General features: G+C 45.2%; 9 protein-coding genes across 9 annotated transcripts; 5 read left to right on the top strand and 4 right to left on the bottom strand.

Moving 5' to 3' along the window:
• Positions 1 to 1,465: 1,465 nt before the first annotated feature.
• GGS22DRAFT_178894 (NAD(P)-binding protein) lies at positions 1,466 to 2,836 on the top strand (the record flags this gene model as incomplete). The annotated part of the gene is made up of 5 exons (XM_047963620.1): positions 1,466 to 1,750; positions 1,821 to 1,932; positions 2,011 to 2,112; positions 2,174 to 2,226; positions 2,306 to 2,836. 5 exons carry the CDS (start codon positions 1,466 to 1,468, stop codon positions 2,834 to 2,836), a joined length of 1,083 nt encoding a protein of 360 aa, XP_047820728.1.
• Positions 2,837 to 8,965: 6,129 nt separating this feature from the next.
• GGS22DRAFT_186974 (uncharacterized protein) lies at positions 8,966 to 10,342 on the top strand (the record flags this gene model as incomplete). The annotated part of the gene is made up of 4 exons (XM_047964531.1): positions 8,966 to 8,990; positions 9,046 to 9,588; positions 9,811 to 10,082; positions 10,139 to 10,342. The coding sequence occupies 4 exons, from the start codon at positions 8,966 to 8,968 to the stop codon at positions 10,340 to 10,342; spliced, it is 1,044 nt and encodes a 347-aa protein (XP_047820729.1).
• Positions 10,343 to 10,568: 226 nt separating this feature from the next.
• GGS22DRAFT_178895 (putative aldehyde reductase) lies at positions 10,569 to 12,482 on the bottom strand (the record flags this gene model as incomplete). Its single annotated transcript, XM_047963621.1, has 3 exons — positions 10,569 to 11,030; positions 11,097 to 11,695; positions 12,458 to 12,482. 3 exons carry the CDS (start codon positions 12,480 to 12,482, stop codon positions 10,569 to 10,571), a joined length of 1,086 nt encoding a protein of 361 aa, XP_047820730.1.
• Positions 12,483 to 12,514: 32 nt separating this feature from the next.
• On the bottom strand, positions 12,515 to 13,719 carry GGS22DRAFT_158943 (ketose-bisphosphate aldolase). The gene is made up of 3 exons (XM_047960717.1): positions 13,682 to 13,719; positions 12,980 to 13,617; positions 12,515 to 12,926 (listed from the first exon to the last, which is right to left on the bottom strand). Exons 2-3 carry the CDS (start codon positions 13,579 to 13,581, stop codon positions 12,656 to 12,658), a joined length of 873 nt encoding a protein of 290 aa, XP_047820731.1. The 5' UTR covers positions 13,582 to 13,617; positions 13,682 to 13,719; the 3' UTR covers positions 12,515 to 12,655.
• Positions 13,720 to 13,968: 249 nt separating this feature from the next.
• GGS22DRAFT_158944 (uncharacterized protein) lies at positions 13,969 to 15,192 on the top strand. Its single transcript, XM_047960718.1, has 2 exons — positions 13,969 to 14,743; positions 14,804 to 15,192. The coding sequence occupies exons 1-2, from the start codon at positions 14,058 to 14,060 to the stop codon at positions 15,108 to 15,110; spliced, it is 993 nt and encodes a 330-aa protein (XP_047820732.1). The 5' UTR covers positions 13,969 to 14,057; the 3' UTR covers positions 15,111 to 15,192.
• A 434-nt stretch (positions 15,193 to 15,626) lies between these two features.
• GGS22DRAFT_178898 (uncharacterized protein) lies at positions 15,627 to 16,539 on the top strand (the record flags this gene model as incomplete). The annotated part of the gene is made up of 3 exons (XM_047963622.1): positions 15,627 to 16,257; positions 16,311 to 16,399; positions 16,456 to 16,539. 3 exons carry the CDS (start codon positions 15,627 to 15,629, stop codon positions 16,537 to 16,539), a joined length of 804 nt encoding a protein of 267 aa, XP_047820733.1.
• A 535-nt stretch (positions 16,540 to 17,074) lies between these two features.
• Positions 17,075 to 18,944, bottom strand: GGS22DRAFT_186979 (general substrate transporter; the record flags this gene model as incomplete). Its single annotated transcript, XM_047964532.1, has 5 exons — positions 17,075 to 17,274; positions 17,335 to 17,429; positions 17,483 to 17,876; positions 17,937 to 18,770; positions 18,836 to 18,944. 5 exons carry the CDS (start codon positions 18,942 to 18,944, stop codon positions 17,075 to 17,077), a joined length of 1,632 nt encoding a protein of 543 aa, XP_047820734.1.
• Positions 18,945 to 19,629: 685 nt separating this feature from the next.
• On the bottom strand, positions 19,630 to 20,715 carry GGS22DRAFT_178900 (NAD(P)-binding protein; the record flags this gene model as incomplete). The annotated part of the gene is made up of 5 exons (XM_047963623.1): positions 19,630 to 19,664; positions 19,744 to 20,044; positions 20,102 to 20,212; positions 20,272 to 20,582; positions 20,649 to 20,715. 5 exons carry the CDS (start codon positions 20,713 to 20,715, stop codon positions 19,630 to 19,632), a joined length of 825 nt encoding a protein of 274 aa, XP_047820735.1.
• A 536-nt stretch (positions 20,716 to 21,251) lies between these two features.
• On the top strand, positions 21,252 to 25,017 carry GGS22DRAFT_178901 (uncharacterized protein; the record flags this gene model as incomplete). Its single annotated transcript, XM_047963624.1, has 10 exons — positions 21,252 to 21,604; positions 21,664 to 22,107; positions 22,399 to 22,421; positions 22,455 to 22,555; positions 22,608 to 22,681; positions 22,752 to 23,676; positions 23,778 to 23,831; positions 23,891 to 24,569; positions 24,626 to 24,814; positions 24,875 to 25,017. The coding sequence occupies 10 exons, from the start codon at positions 21,252 to 21,254 to the stop codon at positions 25,015 to 25,017; spliced, it is 2,985 nt and encodes a 994-aa protein (XP_047820736.1).
• Between the last annotated feature and the right edge of the window lie 248 nt (positions 25,018 to 25,265).

Consider the following 25,265-nt stretch of genomic DNA (forward strand, 5'->3'; position numbering starts at 1 on the left):
CTGCCCCTCCCATTCTGAAAGCTCCTCTTGTATTCGTCCTATTAGGTCGTGGTCTATTCTGTTTGAGCTTTTACAGAGCTCCATTGCTAATTTGGAATAAGTGACATAGCGCGATACAGATTCCTAGAATATCGGCCGTATCCCAATTGGCGTTATGGAGACGGTGCTGTTCTCATAAATACCTAAATATGATAAGGCTTGGCTTGAATTTGAAAATACCTAATTAAAATATTGAAAGGTAGTAGAGCAGTTAGACATAAATTCATTCTGACTCTTTTTCCTTGTGGCTTTTTTTTGCACCCTGTTCTCTGGATGCTTGGTCGCGTGTGTCGTGCAAGGATGATAATTATGATTACTTAACACAGCATGTGGGTACCTAGGGATCTTCTGGTATTGTTGATATTGATGGTCTTCGTCATGGTGTATAAGGGTAGAAGAAGAGGGAGGGAAATAGCGAATTTCTTTTCTTAGAAAGTGACATTACAAGAAATGGGGACAATGACATCAGGCTTTTTTAAAGGTATCCAGCATGGTAATGACTGCTACTGATGTTACGAGATATAGGTCCTGTTCCTGTTGTGGGTTTTGTGAAAAATGGAAAGAGATAGTGATGTTGAAAATGGCGGAAAAACATGAAAATATCGAAAGCTGGAAAGTAATACATAGGTGGACCTACTAGGTACTATGTACATGGTGGGTAGATGAGTATGCTATTAGCCGAAATTTACCAGGGCATAGTAGGGTTATATTTCTAAAGAAGAGGGCGCACCATAACAATTCTTCAAGGACCTGTTGAAGACAATGACTTAGCTCAGTTAGGAAGCCGTGTGTATGAACCGCCTGCTAGGTAGGAGGTCGGAACCGCGGTAGCTAGGGAGTTCGAGACGGGTCCTTGGGACTTGTTGTTATTTTTTTCCCCAACATTTCGTCCTTATTTTGAAATCTATTAGATACTTAGGTCACATGTAAGCATCATCATCATTATTTTTCTTTATTAACTATTTTTTACCTTTTCTCAGTTCAGGTATAGAATGGTAATGACACTTACCTGATGTTTCTTGACCTTCCATATCCTTGATGCGATCAATATTGTGGATGAAGTGGTTGGATGACTAAGCTACGAGCAGAGATCGGTACTATCGCACCGGATTTACTTAGTCAGCCGGATATATAAAGTGGGTTCGGCATAGCGAAATTACGAAATTACCCCCGGAAAAACAATCCGGGGCCTCCGGGCTGCCGGGGCACATCAATGAGATTAAACAACAAAATAACTCCGATCATGCACTAGAAATGCTACACTAGATGGGAAATTCTAGAGCGTTTACTATCTCTAATTTCTACTCTACCCGATGCACTCATTTTTAGTAAACTTCGGCATGGGTCAATAAAAGCCTTTTTAGACCGGCGCCGCGGTCAAACAATCGACATTATCATCCACACATCTATCGATTGCTCCAACAATATGACTACACAACCGCGCCTTAAGATCGCCCTTATCGGCCTCGGACGTCTTGGCGTTATTCGTGCGCGCATCCTCGCCTTTCAACAACCACGCGTCGAGCTCGTTGCCGTTTGCGACACAAAACCTGGCAACTATAAGTGGGCGGCAGAAAATCTTCCAGCTTCCGTCAAGTACTACGCAGATCCCGAGGATTGTATGAAGAATGCTGGCGTCGAGGCTATCCTTATTTCCACCGCTACTGCCACCCACGCTCCCCTGATCTGCTTAGGTCTTGATCTGGGTCTCGTGAGTCTTGTCGATAGTCGATGAATTGAAAGATTATACACATGGAGTACTGAAGCTAACAGATATCTAGCATGTCATGTGCGAGAAACCCATATCAGTGGATTTAATAGCTACCGAAGAGGTCGTCGCTAAGGCTAAATCAAAACCTCACCTCAAATTCCTTGTCCCTTTTAGTCGACGATGTCAGTTGAGTGGCATCTATATATATATTTCTCCGTGCTTTAAGTGTGAGAAAAGGGCACTGACCTATATCCGTCCAGACGATGATTCGTACCGCGCTGCGAAAGACATGATAAATAGCGGTTCATTTGGCGAAATCCACGCTGTTGACACTGCCTGCCTCGATAAACAGGATGACACTGGTGAGTATCCTCCTGAGGCCTGCTTTTCGATTTGGAGTGTTCATTAATCATATCTCCCTAGGGTTCTTCGTTGCTTTCTCGGAGCAGTCTGGTGGTATCTTTCTTGACATGGGGGTTCATGATGCAAGTCTCCCGTTTGTCTTTTCCCAGATTCCAATCGTAACAGTCTTGCTGACAGCGACGCAACGCGCAGATTGATATCGGTCGATACTACCTGAATGTCACGTCAGGACTCACCAATCCGAAGAAACAAGTCAACAGGGTAATTGCCATGGGACAGCAGGCCATATACGGGGATCTAGCCACGTACGGCGATTGTGACAACGGGTGGGCTATGGTCGAATTTGCCAACAACAGGATCCTCACCTTTCATTTGGGTCGCACCCTCACCAACGGTTTCGAGAGCTACACCCGCATATGTGGTACCAAGGCCCATTCTATCGTCAATGGCAATTCTACCATTAACCGTGTTGAGGTTCGCGACTCTCACGGTGTGCGGACAGCTACGACTCCTGATGCATTTGCTCTCTTCGACAAATCCTTTCTAAACGATATTGCTGAGTTTGTTGCTGCTGTCCTCGACGATAAGCCACTTTCTTGTACACCGGATGATGCCTACGAAGCAGCTAAAATTGGCACAGCTCTACAATACTCGTTCCGAAATGGGGTTTCCATTTACTTTGATGAGAACGGCATGCCTATTATGGGGACTCCGGATGCGTGATAGAAGAGCTTAGCTTAGACGATTATATATTGAGAATAAATTACCTGCACTTTATGCTAGCCGTACGAGGGTCAATGTTCAAAGTTTCACGTATTATTACCCATTCGTTTACTTACTCGCAACCGGAAAGACTAATAGCTAATCTTCATTTTTTCAACGACTACATGACCTTATAAAATCATTCCTATGTCCAATAATCATTGTAAATGTCCAAAAATCAAGAGAAGTTCAATTGATTATTCCGTTTCCCTTCTGGTCCCACGTACTGCGACGACCCAAAAGAACATAATATAAGATTAGTACGTGTGTATATGTATTTTAAAAAACTTTGCATTATAAAAAAGAAAGGAAAAAATCGAAATTCGTTCATACGAGGTGGTAGTGATGTTACAAATTGTGGCACTCAAATTTGCGAGCCGGCAGGGTGATTTTTGAAGATTTTTGAGGATATTTTAATTTTAATGGTTGAGGGGGGGGTCTATTACTTACCTAACGATAAGTCATGAGCTAATAAAGAGCCTTTCAGTCTTGTAGGATGAGCAGAAAGGTAAACAGGATGTACAGCAAGATATACGGAAAGGTACCAACATAAAAGACAACAAGCTCGATAAATCGTAAGATAAAAATTCTGAGGTCCGATGTATATACACACTTGCATATATGGGTACGTAGGTATTTAGGTAGGTAGGAAAAAAAATAAAAAGCAAAAAGAACAAGTCCCAAGGGGCTGTTTTGAACCCTCCTCAATTGATAATATGCCAGCTTCGATCCCGTACATGTGGCGATTCGCGTGGTCTCCGCCCGACGTACCAACTGAGCTAAGGAATCCCTTGAAGAATTGTTATGATGCGCGTCCTTTTTCAGATATATAACCAATCTATCGCCTCTCCTAAACTTCGGCTAATCACATACTCATCCGCCTAGTATGCACATGGTAGGTATCCACCTACCTACTAGGTAACTAGGTAGGTACCTAGGTATGGATCGATTTCAAACTTTCGATATTTTCTTTTTTTTCCTGCAATTTTCACTATCACTACATCACTATCCCTTCCAATTTTCCACAGAACCCACAACAGGAACATGACCTATATTTCGTAACATCAGAAGCAGTAGTTCGTAATCATGATGTATAGGTACTGTTACACATATTTTCCATATTCCTTTCAATATTAGTGTCCAAGAAAAAAAACCTGAGCTATTTTCCCATTCGTCTTCTACGCTCATACGCTATCACAAAGACCATCAATATCATCAATACTTGGAGATTCTTACCCACATGTTGCGTTAAGTTATCATCACCAGGGCTCGGATCAACTACACCAACTACATTAAGAGGGGATATTGAGTGGATTGATTCTAATCTACCAGATCTTCTCGTGGAGTGGATTATGGTGTATATTAATAGTTATTGGTGGACGTTGATTGATTGGTGTACATCAAAGTGAATATGGGCCCACTTTTCTGGTTTTTCTTTAATGAAGCTATTCCTAAATACGTCGTCGAATATCTTGGAGCCGCGCCTTGGCCTAGTGTATGTATTTCGCGCTATTATTTTATTGCCCGTCTCGTCGTCGGCGTCGCTTCGATCGGTGGTAGATATCGTATCCGTTTAGTAGCGGTGTTTATTAATTTAATCAGCAGTAAGGAGTTTCGGGATTGTGCTCGATTATATCTACCTGGGTAGGTAGGTAGTAGTAAACTCGATAGGTTCGATAATTTCGATGTGTTCGAAGGTAGGTTCGATGGGTTCGATGGGTTTAGGAGGTAAGTAACAAGAAGTAAAAATTAGAAAAAATAAAAACCTATTATTCAAGTAGGTATTCATAATTCAAAGTATTATTCAAGTAATTCAAGGTATTATTTTGATTGCATACTGGTGTATAATAAACAGACGCTTTCGCGATCTGAGCTTACAAGGCTGGCAAGGCTGACAAGGTTGAAGATAATAATAATTTCGACTTTTTGCTATTACGATACGAATATAACGTTTTATACCTTGGAATTATAAATACTGAAAGATAGGTCTTTTCAAGAGCTTTATCTTGATATAGATATCATTAAGTATACGATTGTATTGATTGTTCGAAACTTTAAAAATCAGTTTATCTTAATGTTTATAATTGAAAACATACAAAATAATTAGACTTTTCTTATAACTATGTTCCGTACTAGTATCAACATATTCACCAGCTATCATATATACCAAAATGATGAGAAAATTCTGGCAATAATAATAATATATTTGAATTAATTTTAACTATTTAATTAAGTGCGCAATCGCAAATATTTCACCTAACGCCACACATATTACTTGCCAGAGCCTTCGCCACGTCCCCATTCTGTTAGTGCCGCTACCAAATCTACTAGTAAACACTAACAGCGGGGCGACACACCTGCTATATCCACAGTTAATCAACTACACTAATCCACCAAACCCACGAGAGCTTCAAGTTGAGTTGATTATTAAATTAAAATGGGTCTCGTGGAATTGAATTGATTGACGTTTCTTGGCAGTGGGTGTACACCAGTGGATTAGCGTTGAGTTGATCCGAGCCCTGTCTGCAATACTCGTTCCGAAATGGAGTTCCCGTTTACTTTAATAATAACGGCCTGCCTATTATGGAAGCTCCTGAGGCGTGAGAGAAGAATTTAGCTGAGATGATTCTATGTTGAAAATAAATTATCCCTACTTTGTGCTAGCTGTACGAGGGTTAATGTTAAAACTTTCGCACATTTTCTTACTTAGTCGCAACTGGGTAGCCCGATAGCTGATAATCTTCATTTTTGTCAACTACCTGGTGATGTTGTAAGAACGGTTCCTTCCTAATCTAATTAATGTTAGAAATATCTTTTAGGTTCAGCAATGTGTGTATATGCATTTTAAGAGGTTGTATTATCGGAGTGGAGGGAAAAGTCGAAGTTTCACGATACAATGTGGTACTGTATTGTTGTAAATTGTGGCAATCTTGTTTGTGTAGCCAGCAAGGTGATTTTGAAGATCTTCTCAGATATTTTCGATAATTGAGGGTTTCTATTCAAGTTATTGTTCGACTGCATTATTTCTCGCCACGGTACACATTCCTTGTCACCATATAATGAGAAGCGATGAGCTGAGATGGAGGAGTATTGTAGGCATTGGGGGAGGGGGCATTACGGGGGATAAACGGAATACGCAGGAAAATACGCAGGAAGGTACTAAAATAAAAGGCAGCACGCTCGATAAATCATAAGATAAAATTTCGTACCTGTGATGTAAATATTCACCTACATGTATGTAGTAGGAAAAAAAAGAATGTACAAGTCCCAAGGACCCGTCTCGAACTCCCTATCTACCGCGGTTCCGACCTCCTACCTAGCAGGCGGTTCATACACACGGCTTTCTAACTGAGCTAAGTCATTGTCTTCAACAGGTCCTTGAAGAATTGTTATAGTGCGCCCTCTTCTTTAGAAATATAACCCTACTGTCGGCCCTCGTAAATTTTGATTGGCCCCACAACCATACCCTGGTATCTACTAACTAGTACCTATCACTTTCCAACCTTCAATCCTTTGACGCGTTTAAATTCTGTTATAAAATTTTCAACGTCACTTTACCTTCCTGCTACACTACCTACCTACAATAAAAACAATCATTATTTATCCATGGATATATAATGAAAGTAGTAGTAACGGTAATATCTTTACGTTTATAAAAAACCCAACGTTTTTCTCCCTGCGTTTCTTCACATTCGCACCACCACCAAAACCACCAATACTATCTACCATAGCGGGAAATACCGGAGGCTAGCAATGGTTGGAAAGTCAAAAATAATGATTAGAAACCTGAAAATAATCATTATTAAAGAAATATAATCATTATAAAAGTAAAAATAATCATTATAAATAGGTTAAAATCATTAGAAAAGGGTTCAAATCATTGGAGAGGGGTTCAAATCATTGGAAAAAGTTATGGTTGGAAAAAGTTATCATTAGAAAAGTTTATCATTGGAAAATCTTAGATTCAAATCAGGTAACCGCCAGCAAGGTCAACGATACTGCTATCTCCTACCGTATCTCAACCTTAGAAAATTTCTAAGATTTTCAACATCACCCTGCCCTCCCCACACCACTTTTTACACCACCTTTTACTTCGTACACCATCTTTTTACATCTTCTTTTTACATCTTCTTTTTACACCACTTTTTTTATTCTTCTTTATTTTTTATTTTTTATTTTTATACGCGCATACTTATAAACACGTAGACTACTGACATTTTAACCTTTTAGCTTTCTAGCTTTCCAGGTCTCCAGGTCTCCAGGTCTCCAGGTCCATCTCCAGGTCCATCTCCAGGTTCAGGTCTCCAGGTCCAGATCTCCAGGTTCAGGTCTCCAGGTTTATTATATTAATATTTTAAAAGGTCTAACAATCTAGAGTACTATCTATAGATTAGCAGACCTGGAGATAGCAGGAACAATGACGAGAGATAGAAATATAATAAAATAAAATTCCAATGATAAACTTTTCCAATGATAACTTTTTCCAATGATTTGAACCCCTCTCCAATGATATCAACCTCTTTCCAATGATTTGAACCCATTTACAATGATTTGAACCGTACAATCATCCGACAATGAAAGTATGGTTATTATAATGCCAAGCGATTTGAGATAATTCCAATCATTGCTGCCCTCCGGTATCTCCCGGTATGGTACACTTGGAGATTTTCGTTAAATATTTATATTACGCTATTATAACCATCATAATGACCATAATAGCTCTCCCATCAGGCTTAGTGAATTACTAGATTAGCGAAGTAATAGACCCGTATATAGGAAGGACGGAGACGAAGGGGGATGGATGAGTAGAAGAGCCCACCCAAACTAAACCACCAATAAATGTTGGATTATAAGTGTTATGTTACAAGGCAATCAGGTAAAAGTGGCCAGATCACCGGATTAACCTACAGCACCGTTCCCTAATTATGTCAGCTAGGCGTGGATATATTAATAGTTCGAGCCACCCACGGGATAAAAGCTCCCTTTTTAGTAATAAATATTTTCGCTCAATAGGTATGCGAGAGATCAGGAAATGTTAGGTACACGTTAGGATATTAATTACATATGGTACCCAAGGTAGCTACGTTTGTAAGGCCAATCGAAGAAGCAGCCTTACGGCTAACTTTTTGTACGAGCTAGAACTTAGGAATAATTACAACATTAAAACAAATTTTACGTTTCTTTTGCGATCGTCAGTTTGGCATATTTGCCTACCTAGGTAACCAACAACAAGCCAATCCTCAATTAAGTGACGGTCAAGATAAAGGGTGGTCTTCGTCGTAGAAATTATCACTTACCTGATTGTCTTTCCCTAGCGGATGACGATCCGTAAATTTTATTGTTCTAATGTCATATAGCAACCTAAATCCCAGCTACACTCCAAGGCTATTATGCCGTAATGAACCATTTAACCTAACCTAAGCTAACCAGTCCCTATTAAAAGGAATAAACGAATCTAGAATTGAATAAGTGAAGGTTCGATTCATGTAGTCACCAGATGCATAGCCGGAAAAAATATTAAAAAAAAATAACAACAAGTCCTAAGGACCCGTCTCGAACTCCCTAGCTACCGTGGTTCCGACCTCCTACCTAGCAGGCGGTTCATACACACGGCTTTCCAATTGAGCCAAGTCATTGTCTTCAACAGGTCCTTGAAGAATTGTTATGATGCACGCTCTTCTTTAGAAATATAACCTTACTGTCGGCCCTCGTACATTTCAATTAATACACCATGTTATCTTTATCTTTTCCTTGCATAGTCGTTACCGACCAACCTACCCTCCATAACATCTACCCATTCCTTCTGCCCTGTCAAAAAAGAATCTAATTTTCTACCCTACCTCATACTTTCTTCATTTACTCACAAACCTTTTGAGTCTTCAGTCACTTAAGATTCCCTACTGAGAAGTAGTTGATAAAACCTCTTCAATACCCAGACAGCTATCAGGCTCTCCAGATATCTACTTGTAGGACCTTTTACTTCGCTATTAGCGCTCACTTTTTTCGAATTATTCTAACTATTCCCTAGCCAATTTTGGAACTCCCTAGAAATTTTAATCGACAAGCAATCCAAGATTCTTGTTCCTCCCAATGGACAATTCAGAGAGATCCCCAAGTAAGTACAATACTGGCAACCCAGATAATGAATATCGCTATCTAACATTCTACAGACGGGCAGACGGCAACTGTTGGGGATATTAATCGAAACTACGATAAAATGTCCTTCGTAGTTACGGAGTCATCGAATTCCAAGTTCAAGAAATTGATAATTGGCGGCCAGGAATACAACAAAAGATATTCGAAGGGTAGCCTGAGGAAGTTCGCACAACAAGCCAAAACCCAGCCTTTCCGAAAAGTCCCTCTACAACCAAACGAGGAGATACCAAACGTGGTATTCCAGGCACAGGGCCACGAAGACGCGATAACAGACGCGGTACATGCCGCGATGGTGAACGAAGCCGATGCTTGTCCCCGCCTAGTCATCTACACTGATGGGTCTTCTAATGGCAAATTCTCTGGTATTGGCCTTACATATAAACGGTTTAACATCAATACACTTGGCGGATCTATCCCAGGAGACTGGATAGACGCGTGCTACGCGGTTCGTGGAGTAACCGATTCTGAGGCCGTGGAGATTCTGGCGATACACAGGGCGCTGTTAATAGCATTGTATGAGTATACACGTTGGATCCAGCAACCCCTCGAACGAAGGGGTGAGAATGCGGTCCCCCCGAAAGTAATAATTATGTCGGATTGCTTAGGGGCGGTAAATTATCTTTACTCATGCTATCGCTATGGGAGCATTCGACATGAAAGCCGTCCTCATAAAACGCCAAGGGCTAAGGACCTCCCAGATGGCTTCTTTTATACTGCATATGAACCCATGGATAGGCTAGTTAGCCTTGGTATCCATGTAGAAATTAATTGGATACCAGGGCACTCCGATGTTGAGGGAAATACTCGCGCCGACCAGCTAGCCAACATTGGAGCGGCGTATTCATTCGGAATTGAACGCCTGAATCCAGGTACTAAGAAAGCCTTAGTACCAGTGGTCATACCACTGCCAGATACAGGGCCGAAGTCACTCTTCAATATACACAGAGGTCGTGCTGCGATAGACTTATTCTACTGGCAGAGGTTAGAGACAAAGACAATGATAGAAGGCCTACTAGAAAAGGATGTAGGTCGCAATCATAGAGTACTCGAGGTTAGTAACTTCGTAAATTTACAACCCCCTTTTCTTCCTAGGCTAACGAAGGACAGCACGAGGTTCTACGTCTGCTCGGTGTGGAGCCGTTACAAGAGGCTAGACCTAGGAATTCAAGAAAAAGGAAGGCTAGTCAGATGGAAGTGGAAGAGACACCAGACCCCCACCCAGATCTCCATAGCAAGAAACGCAAAACTCTCACGGAGATCCCGGTCGAAAGCCAAACTCACACTCCTCCCGAAGATGGACCTATTACCTGAGGTTTACTGTTTTGGAAGGAGTAAACACCAGATTTATGGTCTGGTAGAAGTTTATTCCACATTCTATCCTAGCTTTAATACGCTTCTATATACAACTGTGGCTCCCAAGTTCAGCTTTCCTTTCTCAAACTTCTGACTGGGTATTATGATACGTCATCATAGTGCCCAAACATTTAATGACACCCAATACTACGCAAATTCCATGCGATGACACTAAGTGAAGTATTTAATGTGTTCGTCCCTCGACAGTGCCATCGATTCCCTCAAGATCGCTATAAAGTCTCCAGCGGTAATCTAAACTCGGGTCGTTGAACCTTGCCTTAATATCCAAAGTCGCGATCTTTTCCATATCCTCAGGATCAAGCTGGAAGTCAGACTCGACGTTTTCTTTGATCTGCCAATCAATGGTACTCTTTGGTATCACCGAACGCCCGCTGTTAACGCCCCAGGCTAATACGACCTGGACCGCGCTCTTGCCGTATTTCTTGGCGATTTCCTTCAATAATGGCTGGTCGATAACCTTCATCATGTGCGAGACCTCCTTACTCCAACCCGTCGTCCTGTAAAAGTCATTCATGTTACCCAATGGGCTGAACTGGACGACGTGGATTCCTTGTGTCTTGAGCCATTTGTTGAAATCCTTTTGTTGTAGATATGGGTGCACTTCCATCTGATGAACAGCAGGAACCTTGCAGAGTACACCTTTTAGCTCTATCCCATGAAGTTCAAGTCATGTCGCTTGGTGGTCACTTACTGTGTCTGTCTCCTTAATCAGCCTCTCCAGCTCCCCCTTGCTGAAGTTTGATACACCAATCGCTTTAACTTTTCCGCCCTTAACAACCTTCTCCATAGCCCTCCAAGTGTCCACGAAGTTCGTCTCTCCATGGATCATCTTCCCATTGGCATCTCTAGGGAAGCGGTCCTCTCCTCGTTTGAAGGTACAGGGGTAATGCATCAGCAACAGGTCGACATAAGGCGTATCTAGATCGCGAAGCGAACTATCTACGGCACTCTCCACGTCGTCGGGGTGGTAGTTGTTACACCATAGCTTGGTGCCGAGGAAGATCTCCTCTCTGGGTATGCCGCTAGCTTTGATGCCCTTTCCAACCTGCTTCTCGACGTCGTACACGCGGGCTGTATCGATCAGCCGAAGACCCATCTTTAGGGCCCTGCTTACGGCATCTTCTTGGGCATCGGGGTCTTGGAAGGTGCCGAATCCTATGGCCGGTATCTTCGCGCCTGTGTTTAAGATGTGTCCTGTTGAACGCGTTTGAATCTGACGGATGGATTGAGATACCAGCGACTTTGGACCTCTCGTTGCAAGTCGCAGCCTGGATGCGCTCTGGAGATATGCTTGTCTTCCAACAGTTGAAGCCATCTTGTTCGACTAGATGAGTTCGTCGCCAGAGATATGAACGGGTAGCTGATAAACGTCTATCTTTGGCGAGAGGCGACAGATGGTTAGATTGGAAGATGGCTATTGTTATGCGAGCTCACGGAGGCTACACATACACGTTTCCCCAATTCGAAGATGGAGTAAAGGATGGGGTCAAAATCTACTAATCCATTACCTGCCTAGTTAGTATGTAGGTACACTTTGACTCCATTGACGATCGCTTCTCCAAAGGTGGAGCATAATCCCCCGAGACGAGGGATCGTCAGATGACGATGCGCCAAATCCACTCTCTCCACCTCCGGCCGAGTGAATTCACCTTCGTGACCCGGAATAGGCCTAGTCTTTCGTCGAAGATGGCGCCAGGAGGGTTTTAGTTGCGCTTTATTCCACTTTGTGAAAACCGATGAAGGCTCGCCTTGGCGTTCCCGTATTCTATTAAATATTAGTTAATTTTTAATTTACTAAAATTCTCCAACTTGCGCTAATGTGTTCGGTTCTACCGCTGTGTTTTAGGATGATTTTGGATGGACGAAGAGTCCGACGACAGATAAAAATATGACTAGGGGAAACACCGCACTCTTGAAATAATCCCATTGACTGTCCCTGTACTGATTTGGTGAATGCTCGATCTAGAGAACTCCGCAACGACTATTTACTAGGTAGGTACCTAGGTAGATGACGTTTAATTCAGCGCGTACGTGATGTAGTAGCTGGCATGCTTCTAACATCCCAAAAAAAATCCATCGCGACATGCTATGAAATCTGAATCTTCAGTCTTTCGGCGCGTAGGTCGTAAATTCTATTTTTTCCAGATCATAAGCCATTGGAACCATATATAAATGACTACTAGACACATATTCCTAGAGATACTACCTTGCTCCGTACGAACGAGGTAACAAAACCCTCCCTTGATCGATCTATGCCTTGCCTGCCGACCCGCATATCTCCATCCATTCTATCGTCTGTTCCACAACCTTATCAATTCCCTGCTCGATCAGGGTCGTATGGGGCATATTCGATACTTGTGACCGAAGGTGGGCGTAGTAGTTGTCTAATACCAGTCTGTTGACATTGATCTTGGTGACGCCTGCGGCAATGCATTTCTTCATTATTTCGGGGCTGAATCCATTCGTTCCGTGGAGCACAAGTCGGACCCTTCCTCCAACCTGGTTCTTGATGTTTGCAAATCTGTAACGAGGATGAGTAACAAGAGCGATGTTGTTGGGAGCGGGTTTACACACCTCTCAAAATCTAAGCTTGGTCCCTGAGGCCCGTATTCGCCGTGGACATTTCCAAACGCTGGAGCCAACGCGTCCACGCCCGTGTCGATAAATTGCTCGACTTCCTCGGGTGTTGTCTTACTGGCCTCAAGGCCCGCGGTATCCATCACGCCGTCTTCGCCGCCCTCGATGCGACCCGGCTCGGCCTCAGTTGCAATGTGACGTTCGTGGCAATACTTGACCCAGCGCGCGGTTTTCTCGAGATTCTCTTCCTTTTCGTAATGCGACATGTCGACCATGATGCTGTCGAATGGCAGGTCGTCTGCAGCGCGTTTGATTATGTCTTCATTTTGGGCGTGATCAAGGTGGATGGATATGGGCACAGAGGCGCGATGCGCCGCGTCGGCGGCCGTTCGGACTAGTAGTCCATCTGAGAAGGTAATAGCCCATGGAAAGAACTGGATGATGAGTGATGATCTGGCTTTCTCTGCTGCGCGTACGAGTCCTAAAATCTGCTCGATATTGTATGCGATCGCAGCTACGACGCCATAACTACCCTTTTCGGCCGCTTCGAGGATTTGAATGGTTCGGTTCGTCTTCTTCCAATCGCTGGAATCCGCCATGTTGAGCGCTACCGGGGTAAAATCGACATTGAATCCCTAGGATAAATCGGATTAATAAATTTCAGATACTCAAGGCATTTCTATACACAATATAACTTACTTTGGATCCTCGATTCGCCAGGGTAGTATATACCTAGTAGGTCTCTGCATGATGGGGAGTAATACGAGTCGGGGATTCTCCGTATGGCTACAGCTCCATACCCCGCATTCTTTCTGTAACCCCTCCTCGTTACGAGGGGTATTGGGATTTTGATTGGCCAATTGGGTCCCGGACTCACCAAAAGTAGCATTGGAGGGGTGCGACAACAATGTACGAGATTAAATGCGGGTCGCACGGTGAATTAATGACTGCGGGGAAACGAAGAACACCAAATACCTAGGGTCAACAGATCATCTAGTAGAATATCGCATCACTCTCGACAAAGTAATATCGCACAGCCTCATCTCGTCAAGCGATCCAAGTGCCCAGCAACGATATGAGCCTCAGTCCGTGGCAACAGCACGATGATGCCTTTCAGGCAGTCATTGGGCCTGGACCGGAACTTCGAGCTCTGCTAGAAGTCAGCGAGTACCCTTTCGCTCACGAGGCTGGCGTTTTTATCGCAGAAACCGACGAGCTTTTCATCACTAGCAATCAGTTGATCGATTCTTCAGGGACGAGAAAAGTACAAATCAACAAATGCCAGCTCAACAGGCAGACCGGGTGTCTAAGTCGCGAGGAGATCCCTAATGAGATGATTCATATGGGAAATGGAGGCGTGAATTACGAGGACGGGATCCTATTCTGTGCGCAAGGCTCAATGACAGAACCAAGCGGCCTTTTCAAGATGGAAAGGAAGGCACCGTACACGACGACACCGGTTGTGACAAGTTTTCTAGGCCGACCATTTAACTCCGTCAACGATGTAGTCGTGCACTCCGACGGCAGCATCTGGTTCACAGACCCTATCTATGGCTTCGAGCAAGGATACCGTCCTCGCCCGTCTTTACCAAATCAGCTGTATAGATACGACCCAGCAACTCGTGGGATTCGAGCTATGGCAGATGGCTTCAGTCGCCCCAACGGCCTGTGCTTTTCCCCTGACGAAAAGACACTCTACGTAACAGACACCGACCGAGTTCACGGAGACGGGTCCTTCGACAGTCATAGGGTATCTTCTATGTGAGTTAAAAATCTCGGAAGACGTGCTCACAGCTCTGTTTTCGCTGCTAACAGTTGTAGATATGCTATGGATGTAGTATTCTACCACGGCCAACCTAGTTTAGTCAATCGTCGACTATTTGCCATGGCCGATGCTGGTATTCCGGATGGAATCAAATGCGACATGGAGGGGAATGTCTATAGCGGATGTGGAGATGGTGTAAATGTGTGGTCTCCGGGTGGTGTGCTCTTAGGCAAGGTCCTTGTCAAGGGCGGGTGCGCAAACTTCTGTTTTGGGCGTGGTGGGGAGCTGTTCATTCTCAATGAAAAGAGGCTATGGCACGCTCAGTTGGCACCCACTGTCAAAAGTGCATTATTACGGATCTGAATTTCGATACAATATAATGAATGGAATGCTATCATAACCGAGTGATAGATTCAAACACGTTCTAGGTATAATTATCAAGGCCTAACGATCTAGGTACCTCACTACCTACCTAGGTACCATGTCGCTTCGAGGGATTCGGGGTATTCTGACCCACCGCTAAAACTATGGCCACGCGCGTTGCTCTTGGAGCTGGCTGCATCCCGAATTTTCAGGTGGAAATAGACAATGGTCTAGAGTAATCGGAGTACGCAGATTTCTACCCTCACGCGACACTATCATCGTCTCGAGGGAAAGGGGTCTTAAGTTCGCGATACATATTAGGTAATCAACTGAATTCTAACGAACTTCTAATGATCCTTTATTAGAGATTCGATATCATATTTACTTCATAGATCCAGGTCAAGCAGCGCGTCTGAAAGTAACAAACGGAACACTAGCCCTAGGTGAAGCAGCAATAGGTAATCGTCAACGATATCGGTCTTTATCAAATAAACGTGCACACAGACAACGAACGACATGGTCCTCTATCAGCTCGCGGACGTGGAGACCCCGGTTCTCTCACAATTCTCCCTCAAAGGCAAAATCGCAATCGTTACGGGAGGTTCAAGAGGGATTGGCCTGCAGGTAGTTACTGGCTTGGCAGAGGCCGGTGCAGATGTCGCATTCATCTATAAAAGCAGTACAGATGCAGCTGAGACTGCTGCATCTGTAGCCAGGAAGACTGGCCGGCGTGTCCAAGCTTATCAGTCAGATGTGACGGATCGGGCGCGCATCGCCAATACAATCAGACTGATCACGGAGGAATTCGGAAACGGCCGGGTGGATATCGTCGTCGCTAATGCCGGTGTCTGTGCCAATGTCCCGTCGCTAGAATACACGGAAGAGAGTTGGCATTATATGAACAGTGTGAATTACGACGGGGTAATGTGGACCGCCTTAGCTACCGGTCAGCTGTTTAAAAAGCAAGGGAGAGGGACCTTCATTATCACAGCATCTGTCAGTGCGACGCTCGTGAATACACCGCAGACGCAGGCTGGGTATAATGCTTCTAAAGCTGGCGTGCTTCAATTAGCTCGAAGCCTGGCAGTCGAATGGGCGGATTTCGCACGGGTAAATTGCGTGTCTCCAGGATACGTTCTAACTGAAAGTAAGGTTTTCAATGCATTTATTCTCAATAGGAAAATACTAATTGCTGTCTAGTGGTAACGAAGCAGCCAAAGGAGTTGATGGACATATGGTTAGGTCAGATCCCTGGCCGCCGAGCTTGTCACCCGGCAGAATTGAAAGGCGTAAGTTTCAAAGAGATATTAAGAAGCATCATTTGGACTGAGCTCACACGTGTTAGACATATGTCTTCCTAGCAAGCGACGCGTGCTGCTACATGACGGGTTCGAATTTGATAATCGATGGAGGCTTCACCATACCTTAGCCCTAGGATATCACGGAAATAAAGTGTAAATCGAGAAGGATTTGGCATGTGTACAGGATTACACAAATGTAGATCATTGCCTGTTTGGAAGTTGCCTAATTGGGAATGTGACAAGGGGTTTTAGCCAATAGAATAGCAATATCAAGCTATACCTGTGTTACGGAATTACTTAATCGCCATTACCAAATCATTCATTACCTAATTTCTGATTACCTCATTCTTCTTCTTATTACCTAATCCTTTGTTACATGATCCCAACTGGAGGTTCTGATTGATAATGGGACATCTATAACAAGTTAAAGTGGTTCAAAGTCTTCTATAAATGGTTTGAGAGTTAATTATAGGTAGGTATCTAGGTACTTCGAACATCAAAAGAAATATTAAAGTCTGAGGTCGTTATAATGTATTCCAAGGTTATAATATGTTGATATGTGCTAGCTACAAGATTGTACATAGGTACCTACTCTCCAACCTATGGGGAAAAGATTCATGATCGTATAGATGGACCCCCTCTATGTCCCAACCTATTTCAGATCTAAACAGGCAGGTGATCGGCAGACTCGATATGAATGGGCTCGAGCATCTTGTCTTGGAAACCACCGCCAAGACCTGGGTTCTGTTCCTTGAGCTCCTTGAACTTCTTCTCGGCATCCCATGACCAAGGTGTGTCTGCAGCAAACAAAAGATCCATCTCCTCAAGAGTTCGCTGGTTCGACTCGGGATATAATGCCCATACTATGAATTTAGTCAGTTCTGATTATTGGGCTAGAATCAGTTAGGTAGACAGTGACTCACCAATAGGGATACTGATCGCGTTCACAGCACCGAATATATACATCACCTTCTCATTGAGAGCTTCTACGATATACGGAAGCACCAAAGTCAAAGTACTAGAAAGGTTAGAGCATTGCCAGCATGAGAACGAGGATTATCGCGAACTAACCCATTACCAATACTCCAACCCACAACTCCCCACGAATTACCCTTTGCGCGCACTTGCAGAGGGAAGATTTCGGCAGGATATAGCCACGGCACTGTCAACCAAGTTGCTCCAAAGATGGAGGTATAGATAAAGACCATCGCTGCAGCGGCTGCACCGAATTGGCTTGCGACAGTGCTATCAGCACGAGCTGTAGCATTCAATCCACCCCGAGCCAGACCTCCCATAAGGAACATCGCAAGGCCCTGACCAACTGAGCCCCAGTAGAGGGTCCAGCGGCGACCGATCCTGTCGATGGTGAAAACGCAAATGAGCGTTGCGAACATGTAGAAGATGTTATTCAATCCAGATACCCATAGAGACTTGTCAGCGTTAAACCCGGCGATGCTGAAAATTGCTGCAGTTATCGTTAGCACATATTACACTAGAAATGGACGTTGGGAGATCTGTCACGTACTAGGACCAAACATCGTAATGCCGGCGATTCCCGTCCAGCACTGCATGATCTGCAACCAGATGACCAGCTGCACGCGTCGCCCTGTGTGCAACTTGCCGCAGTTGATACCGAAGAGCATCTGCAAGTACGAAGTTCCTTCAGACGACTTCTCAAGTTCCACAACCTGCCTAATACCATGAAGTTCAGCATCAGCAACGCCAGCATCAGACCCGGTGGTTCCGCGCAATCGTTGGAGGATGTACAACGCTTCGTCGTTACGCCCAACCTTGGCGAGCCAACGAGGAGATTCCGGGAACATCCAACAGGTGGCCAGAAGGAACAAAAGTGGGATAATCTGGAAGGCGATGGGGAACCTCCATCGGAAAGGCGAGTTTCCATTATCAACGAAACTGACCGCGTAGCCAAGCCAGTATGCGACGACCACACCGAAGATATTCAATGTGAATTCCATAGCGATGAAAGTTCCGCGCGAAGTATGATCCGCGAGCTCAGAAGCCCAAGCCGGAACTATACCGTTCAAGATACCGGTGCCGATGCCGTTTACAAGTCGCGAGCAAATCATCCAGTTGGCGTTCATCGCAGAGCACTGAAGCGCTGCGCCGAAAACTCCCCATATAGCACCTACTGCGATCGCGTAGATTCGTCCGTATCGATCGCCAAACCATCCACCCATGAGACAGCCGACGAGCGTTCCGAGGTAATAGACGGACATGATACCTCCTTGAAGCAAGGCGTCGGTGACCACCGGGTTGCCGTTAACGACGTGTCCGAATCCCATGAGGTCGATGTAGTCTTTCGCGTTGTTTACTCCACCCATCATTCCTTGGTCGTAACCTATAGATGACGTGTTAGTCAGAAGACCTCTATCGCATACGTGTAAGTGTATGAACAGAACGTACCGAAAAAGAAAATGGACATTCCGGCGAGGCAGTTGATGGCGATGAGAAGCGAGCGCTTCTCCAACTTGCTCTGCACCATCCATTTGGCGCGCTGGTCCAAGACAGGCATTTTGGATAACGTGCGTCGGCGACGATAGCAATGGTGATGACGAGATGGCGTACGATTCAATTCATATCCGACTCTTGCGTCGTATTATGTTCATGCAGAGGTGATGCACGTCTCTTATATAATAACATAGACCTTCATGCGCGTAGCGTCAGGCCAAGTCTCTCGAACGCCTCGAATACAGGCCCTTGGTACCATAATCTTGGAACCTATCCCCGCGGGGGTAATCCACTAAGAACCCCGGCCTCCGCAGAAGACGTTCGACACGAGTCTTCTGGGGAACCCTACTAGTGTGAATCGTGACGCGCTTTGTGGGGTTTCCCTCGAAGCGATCTCGGTGGTTCCGCATTGACTTGTCCGGCTCCTCGTCACCGAGACCTGGACTCTTAGTAGATCTCGGGAAGTTATTCCGATATACGTGTGTTAGATGGAATTATATCATTGATCAGCTAAGGATCTGGTCACCGGTCAGTGTCTATGTTGGAAGTACATGTGCATTCTGGAGTAGCCTTGAATCCAACATATTAAACATGTACTAGGTGGTATGCATTATAAATGATCATGGTGTTTAACTTATATCATATTGAATTTCTAAATTGGTTCGCGTATTTATATCTAGTACAAATGCTTTCCCAAACCAAGGCTCCTCGAGCGTAATGCTCATGCACAAAACAAGACAGAATCCAACTCATCGGTAGACCCCGATAAATGACGGTAGCAATCCTGCACGTTTTACTTAACAGACTGTTGAAACGCATTGTGATTAGCATACATCCATCCCAAATTATTATCGAGTACTTACTTCCGATGACTCCATTAACAGGAATATCTATCGATGTAGTGTAGCTAGCAGCGTCGCTGAGCAAGTAGACGTATGCTCCACCTAGCTCCTGGACCTCAGCAAGCCTTGGGAATCCCCCATAGTACTTCAGCTGTTGTTCCCAATCAGGTTGTTGGGGAACCCAGTAAGTCATAGCGGTGCGAACGAGCCCCGGAGAGACCGAGTTCACGCGGATGTTGTACTTGGCCCACTCCATAGCTAGGGTATGCGTCATGTTGCGAACGCCGGCCTTGGATGCACCATAGGGGGCAGACGGAACACGCTGTATACTTTGTTAGAGGTTTGCTCTATTGCGACCGGATAGAATATGAATGCTTACCTTGTTGGGTCTGTATGAGGCCATCGAGGCAGTGAAGACGATTGAGCCCTTGATATTGAGTTTAATGAAAGCTCTCGCGGCGGCGCGAGCCGTGTAGAAGGCACCGAAAAGCTTCAATTCGAGTAAGTTTAGTCTGCTAATGGTATCGAGTATCCCGTGTTTTATCTTACGTTGACAGCAAACAGAGACTCTACGTCTTCCTTGGTGAAGTCCAAGGCGGCCTTGTGGTTGGTGCGGCCAGCGTTCACAACCATACCGTGGATTGCTCCGGCCTGTTCCACGATCTTATCTACAGCAGCTGTGATGCTCTCCTCATCTGTCACATTGGCGCTAACTGCGAACAGGCGGCCGGGGAACTTTTTCGAGACGGCATCGAACTCCTCTCCGGGCTCAGCTAGGTCGATGGAATAGACTTTGTCGGCTCCGTTGTCGAGACAGCATTCTGCAACGCCTAATCCGATTCCTCGGTTCGCGCCGGTCACTTTGTAAATAAATTAGTACACAAGCAGAAGAAACTGATATGAGTTAGGGATGGACTTGATCGTACCTGCGATAACCTTGCCAGGCAGCGTGAGCTGGGTTTGGACGTCTGCTGTGCTAGATGTGGCTGCCATTTTTACTATGGATAATTGGTTATGTGTTTCTGTTTTTGTTTAAGAGTTCGGATGTAGAAGCAAAGACAATATCTCACAAAATCGACAGCAGATGCGTGGGAAGTTGGCTTCTTTCATTGATCCAAATTTGGATTCAAGTCCGGACTCGGAGCATGACAATTACATATTAGTTTACATTAGAACATTAATCCTCTCGGTCAATTCCTCAGGTACAGGAACTATGTTGATCTTGTGATGCGTACCTGCAGTTGACTCGACACACACATTGACAAATTTCATGGCAAAACATACGTAGAGCATTGCTTCACTGCCCTCGCTTCGAGGGTTCCCCGTACAATCCTGTATCGCGCGGGTCCGCGTCAATCTAGTACCCTCTTTGGACTAGTGCAAGGGGGGTCCATGTTGGAGATCTGGAGAAGAAAATATGACCAAGTTCTATTTCGGACCTGTTTAGAATCTCAGTATCTGTCTCGTAAAGCTTGTTGACTTTCCAATCTGAGAATTTTTGAGGTATTTTGTTTATCTTTTTATGAATAATGGCTCCCGCATGGCGTTTGTTGGCCGGCAAGACAGCTTGTATCACCGGCGGCACAACTGGGATCGGTCGTGCGATCACTTTGGAGTACCTGCGCCAGGGTTGTAACGTCGCAGTCAACCACCTGGGACTTACCAAGGATGAATCGTTAAGGAAGAGCTTACATGAAGAAGCGAAGGCGATCCAAAAAGAAGGTCCAAAAGACATTCCTGCCGGTCAGCTTATAGACATAGCCGGCGACATTACTGATCCGGCCACGGGTACGAACCTGGTGGCGGAAGCCGTAAGGAAATGGGGTGCATTGGACATCTTCGTGGCCAACGCCGGAATTTTCAAGGCCTGCGAATTTTTGAAGTCAGTCTCATGCGCCGATAAATAAACCCCTTCTCAGACTAACAACCATTCTCGAACAGAATTGAAAAGTCCTTCTTCGATCAATCAATCAATGTCAACGTCAACGGCGCCTTCTACACATGCCAAGCAGCAGCACGGCAAATGGTAAAACAGGGACGTGGTGGTTCGATCATCGGCGTTTCCTCCATCAGCGCGCTCGTTGGAGGCGGGCTGCAAGTCCACTATACACCAACTAAAGCGGCAGTCCTGTCCATGATGCAATCGATGGCGATTGCGCTAGCAAAAGACAATATTCGCTGTAACGCACTGTTGCCGGGAACAATACACACGCAATTGGCCGAGGACGACATGCAGAACGCAGAAAAGAAGAGTTATCTCGAGAAGCGAATCCCGATGGGTAGAGTTGGCCGGCCTGAGGATATGGCAGGTCCAGCGGTGTTCCTAGCCAGCGAGGCGTTGAGCGGATACATGACGGGTTCCCAAGTGCTAGCGGACGGAGGCATGTTCGTACACTTGCAATAATTTCTTCCATTTGAAGATGGATAATTCATGTGGATGTAGCGAATTGTAATTGCATGACCCCATCATGAATAGTAACTATGGCCACCAGTGTTCGTGAGGAGTAAATACGTAATAGGGAAGAAATTTGGTAAGGAATAACCTTGGAAGCATTGGAAGCTGAAATATTACCCCACACCAATCCAGCGCATTGATCCATGGAGGCGGAGTACATCTCCAATTGTACCCCTGTTCAGGTGCGGGGTATTGGGGAAACTGCAGCTTAATAAGGCTAGACTCTCCATCGTTGATCCATCGTGTAACTAAAAACAATCAAGGTGCCGGGGTGCAGCATCTCACAGCACGCAACAAGTTTTCTTCCCCATCATTTTCTCTCGTTTCATTCTTAGCTTCGTTCTTCTACATAGTAATATCCTTCACATCTTGCTACACGTGACGACCCCATGAAATGATTCGCGAAACCTCCTCTAGCTCAACCATGGAGGGTACGGAGGAGGAAAGACGCTTCACCAGAGGCAGACTGTCTCGTGGGAAAGGGTTGCGAAAGACGACAGGTTGGTGCGTTTTTAAAGAGTCGATCATTTCAATTACGTCGTTCTGGAATTGCCGGTCTAACTCTCGATAATAGCGTAACATGTCGTCGTCGTCGTGTCAAATGCGACGAGCTCAAACCTAAGTGTGGTAGATGCATCAAGAGCATGCAAGAATGCTCATACGCGCCACATCCACCGCAGCAGCATCAGCGCGGTAACAGTACCACTACTAAGAGTATCTTAACGTCTTCCAAAAGCCCACCGCCGGTAGCAATTGCAGAATCAAGTAGTGTGCCTGCTACCGAAGATATCTTAACGTCACCGCATGATCAGGCCCAGTCCACGTACTGTGTTTTGACAGAGGTCCCCGAACAAACGTGGCGCGCGGTCAACACCAGCCCATATCCAAACGAATCTTTTTCTACCCCTATTAATGAACCAGCACCCAATACGCCCCTCGGGATAGGTCCGACTTGGCTTCCAAATAAAGAGCCCACCATAACTCAACATCTTTCTCCACAGCCGAGCCATCTGAAGAGCACCCCGATTAACGTTGACCGTTACGGGTCAGAGACAGGCACGGTCCGACATGGTGTCGCTCCCTCGTTACCTGGCAGCCCGGATCACTGTCGCCGAAGTCTTCCTGGTCCGTTAGCAGCACACACAGCTATATCGACGAATTCAAATATCGAAACAGCCACAGCTAGGTGGCTCGATCTCCTCATCGTAGATGCAGTAGCAGATGATGGCCTCTTACCTGATTTTGATTTCGAGGGCACGGGTGTCGATATCTTCGGGAACTCAATTGTGCATTCGCCCGCCTCTGACGTAAACCGAGGGGGCTCTTCCGACCATTCCGAGAACTCCCACGCGTCGAACCCTTTCTTACAGGAGCGCTACATTAAATTGGGAGGGGATCAGGTACTTGAAAAACAGGCTTGGCACTCCAAAGAGTCCCTCAAGCTGCTACCGCACGAGAAGCAACTTTTTCAGAGCTTCGTACGGCATATCAGTTGCTGGGTAAGAAAATCACAAATGTCATCAAGTTATCTTCTCATTTAATTATCCTTTTCTTCCCAATTAGTTATTAGGCTTGTTTCTGATACGAGGTCGCCAACTAGATGGACTTCTTTGACCCCAAAAAACCTTTCGGGACGTTTGCTCCCAGATTAGCTGTAAGCAGAACCCCGACTCCCTACCCCACAGTGGGTTTCAGCGCACTAAGTCCTGAAAGCTGCATAACGTTGGCCTAATGAACGCTATTCTATGCCTTACCGCACGATACCTATCCTTACAACCAGCCGCGACTCCCTGCGGCGTACCAATATCGCAGCTCCCAACTCAAAACGACGCGATACAATACTACTACAAGACGTTACACTATATCCAAAAAGCAATGCAGTTTGATACCTATAAAACGAGTTTAGAACTTCTGTCGACGTCATTGATTGTATCTACTTACGAGATGCTCGACGGGTCAAGCGAAAATTGGGAAAGGCATTTGAAGGGGGTCTTCTGGATACAACGATCGCAAACCATCCACGGCGACTCTAGAGGGTTAAGACAAGCCGTCTGGTGGGCGTGGCTATGCCAAGATGTGTGGGCTGCCTTTCGAGAGAAGCGGAAACCATTCACATTCTGGCGTCCGGTCCGAGGCCTAGATGAACTAGACCCCTATGAACTCGCTTCTAGATCTGTGTATTTCTTTGCGCAGGCTGTAGGGTTCTGTTCGAAGGAGGAGCGGGAAGAGGGAAAAGATGACCTCCAGGCGAGACTCCACAGGGCCGATAGCATTCTGCAGATGTTGGAGAATTGGAGGGAACATCTGACAGTCGAGTTTGAGCCCCTTCCCGCCCCGCCGGCACAGCCCGACACGGTTTTCCCGGCTGTCTGGATTCATCCTCCCTTATTCGGTACGTTTTAGAGTGCACATATTTCATTCATGGAGATAACCGGCTAAATATCACAGGAGTTGCGATGCAGCTATATTATTGCTCAATAATACTAGTTGCCCTCGAAAGGCCATTGCTAGGTGGGATAGGGGATTACCTTGAACTCCGGAAGACACTATCAAGATGTGTCCAAATAGTGTGTGGAATCGCAAAGACGCAAGAGGATTACGAGTCTAGCGTTATGTCGTCGCAATGTTTATATATTGGTAAGTTTGTATGGTCGATCAACAACTTACGAGCGTAACTAACAGAGATCACAAAATCAGCCGGTCTATCGGTTGAGAATAATAACGAGCGAGCCCAAGTATTAGATATGCTGTCTAAAAGGCAACGACGATGTGGTTGGCCCACTCGATCCCTCGGCGAGGATTTATTAGCGAGTTGGAAGTTGTCTAATCGAACTCAATGATGACTTGATTATAATGTGTGCTACCACTGTCGTTTCACTGAATGAAGCTGCAACGTGGGCTAGCCGGAGCGTATCTAAGGACATGACATGAAATACCCCTCGAGGAGCCGTCCTAAGTAAAATGATGGGTACTATGGTGAACTAGGGGCTTGCGAGAGAAACTCTTGTTAAAAGCAACTATAACGGTACGCAATGCTGGGTATCATGATTATGCTAACTCCTCCAATGCCCCTAAATACAAGACGAAA

Source organism: Annulohypoxylon maeteangense, assembly GCF_022496945.1.
Source record: "Annulohypoxylon maeteangense strain CBS 123835 unplaced genomic scaffold GGS22scaffold_5, whole genome shotgun sequence".
Taxonomy (NCBI): domain Eukaryota; kingdom Fungi; phylum Ascomycota; class Sordariomycetes; order Xylariales; family Hypoxylaceae; genus Annulohypoxylon; species Annulohypoxylon maeteangense.

Bases quoted from the DNA above. Each gene is read 5' to 3' on its own strand.
- GGS22DRAFT_158943 (XM_047960717.1), bottom strand. From the start codon at position 13,581: ATGGCGGATTCCAGCGATTGGAAGAAGACGAACCGAACCATTCAAATC. The intron at 12,927-12,979 runs GTGTGTAAACCC...TCCTCGTTACAG, and splicing joins CCAAGCTTAGATTTTGAGAG to ATTTGCAAACATCAAGAACC.
- GGS22DRAFT_158944 (XM_047960718.1), top strand. From the start codon at position 14,058: ATGAGCCTCAGTCCGTGGCAACAGCACGATGATGCCTTTCAGGCAGTC. The intron at 14,744-14,803 runs GTGAGTTAAAAA...TAACAGTTGTAG, and splicing joins AGTCATAGGGTATCTTCTAT to ATATGCTATGGATGTAGTAT.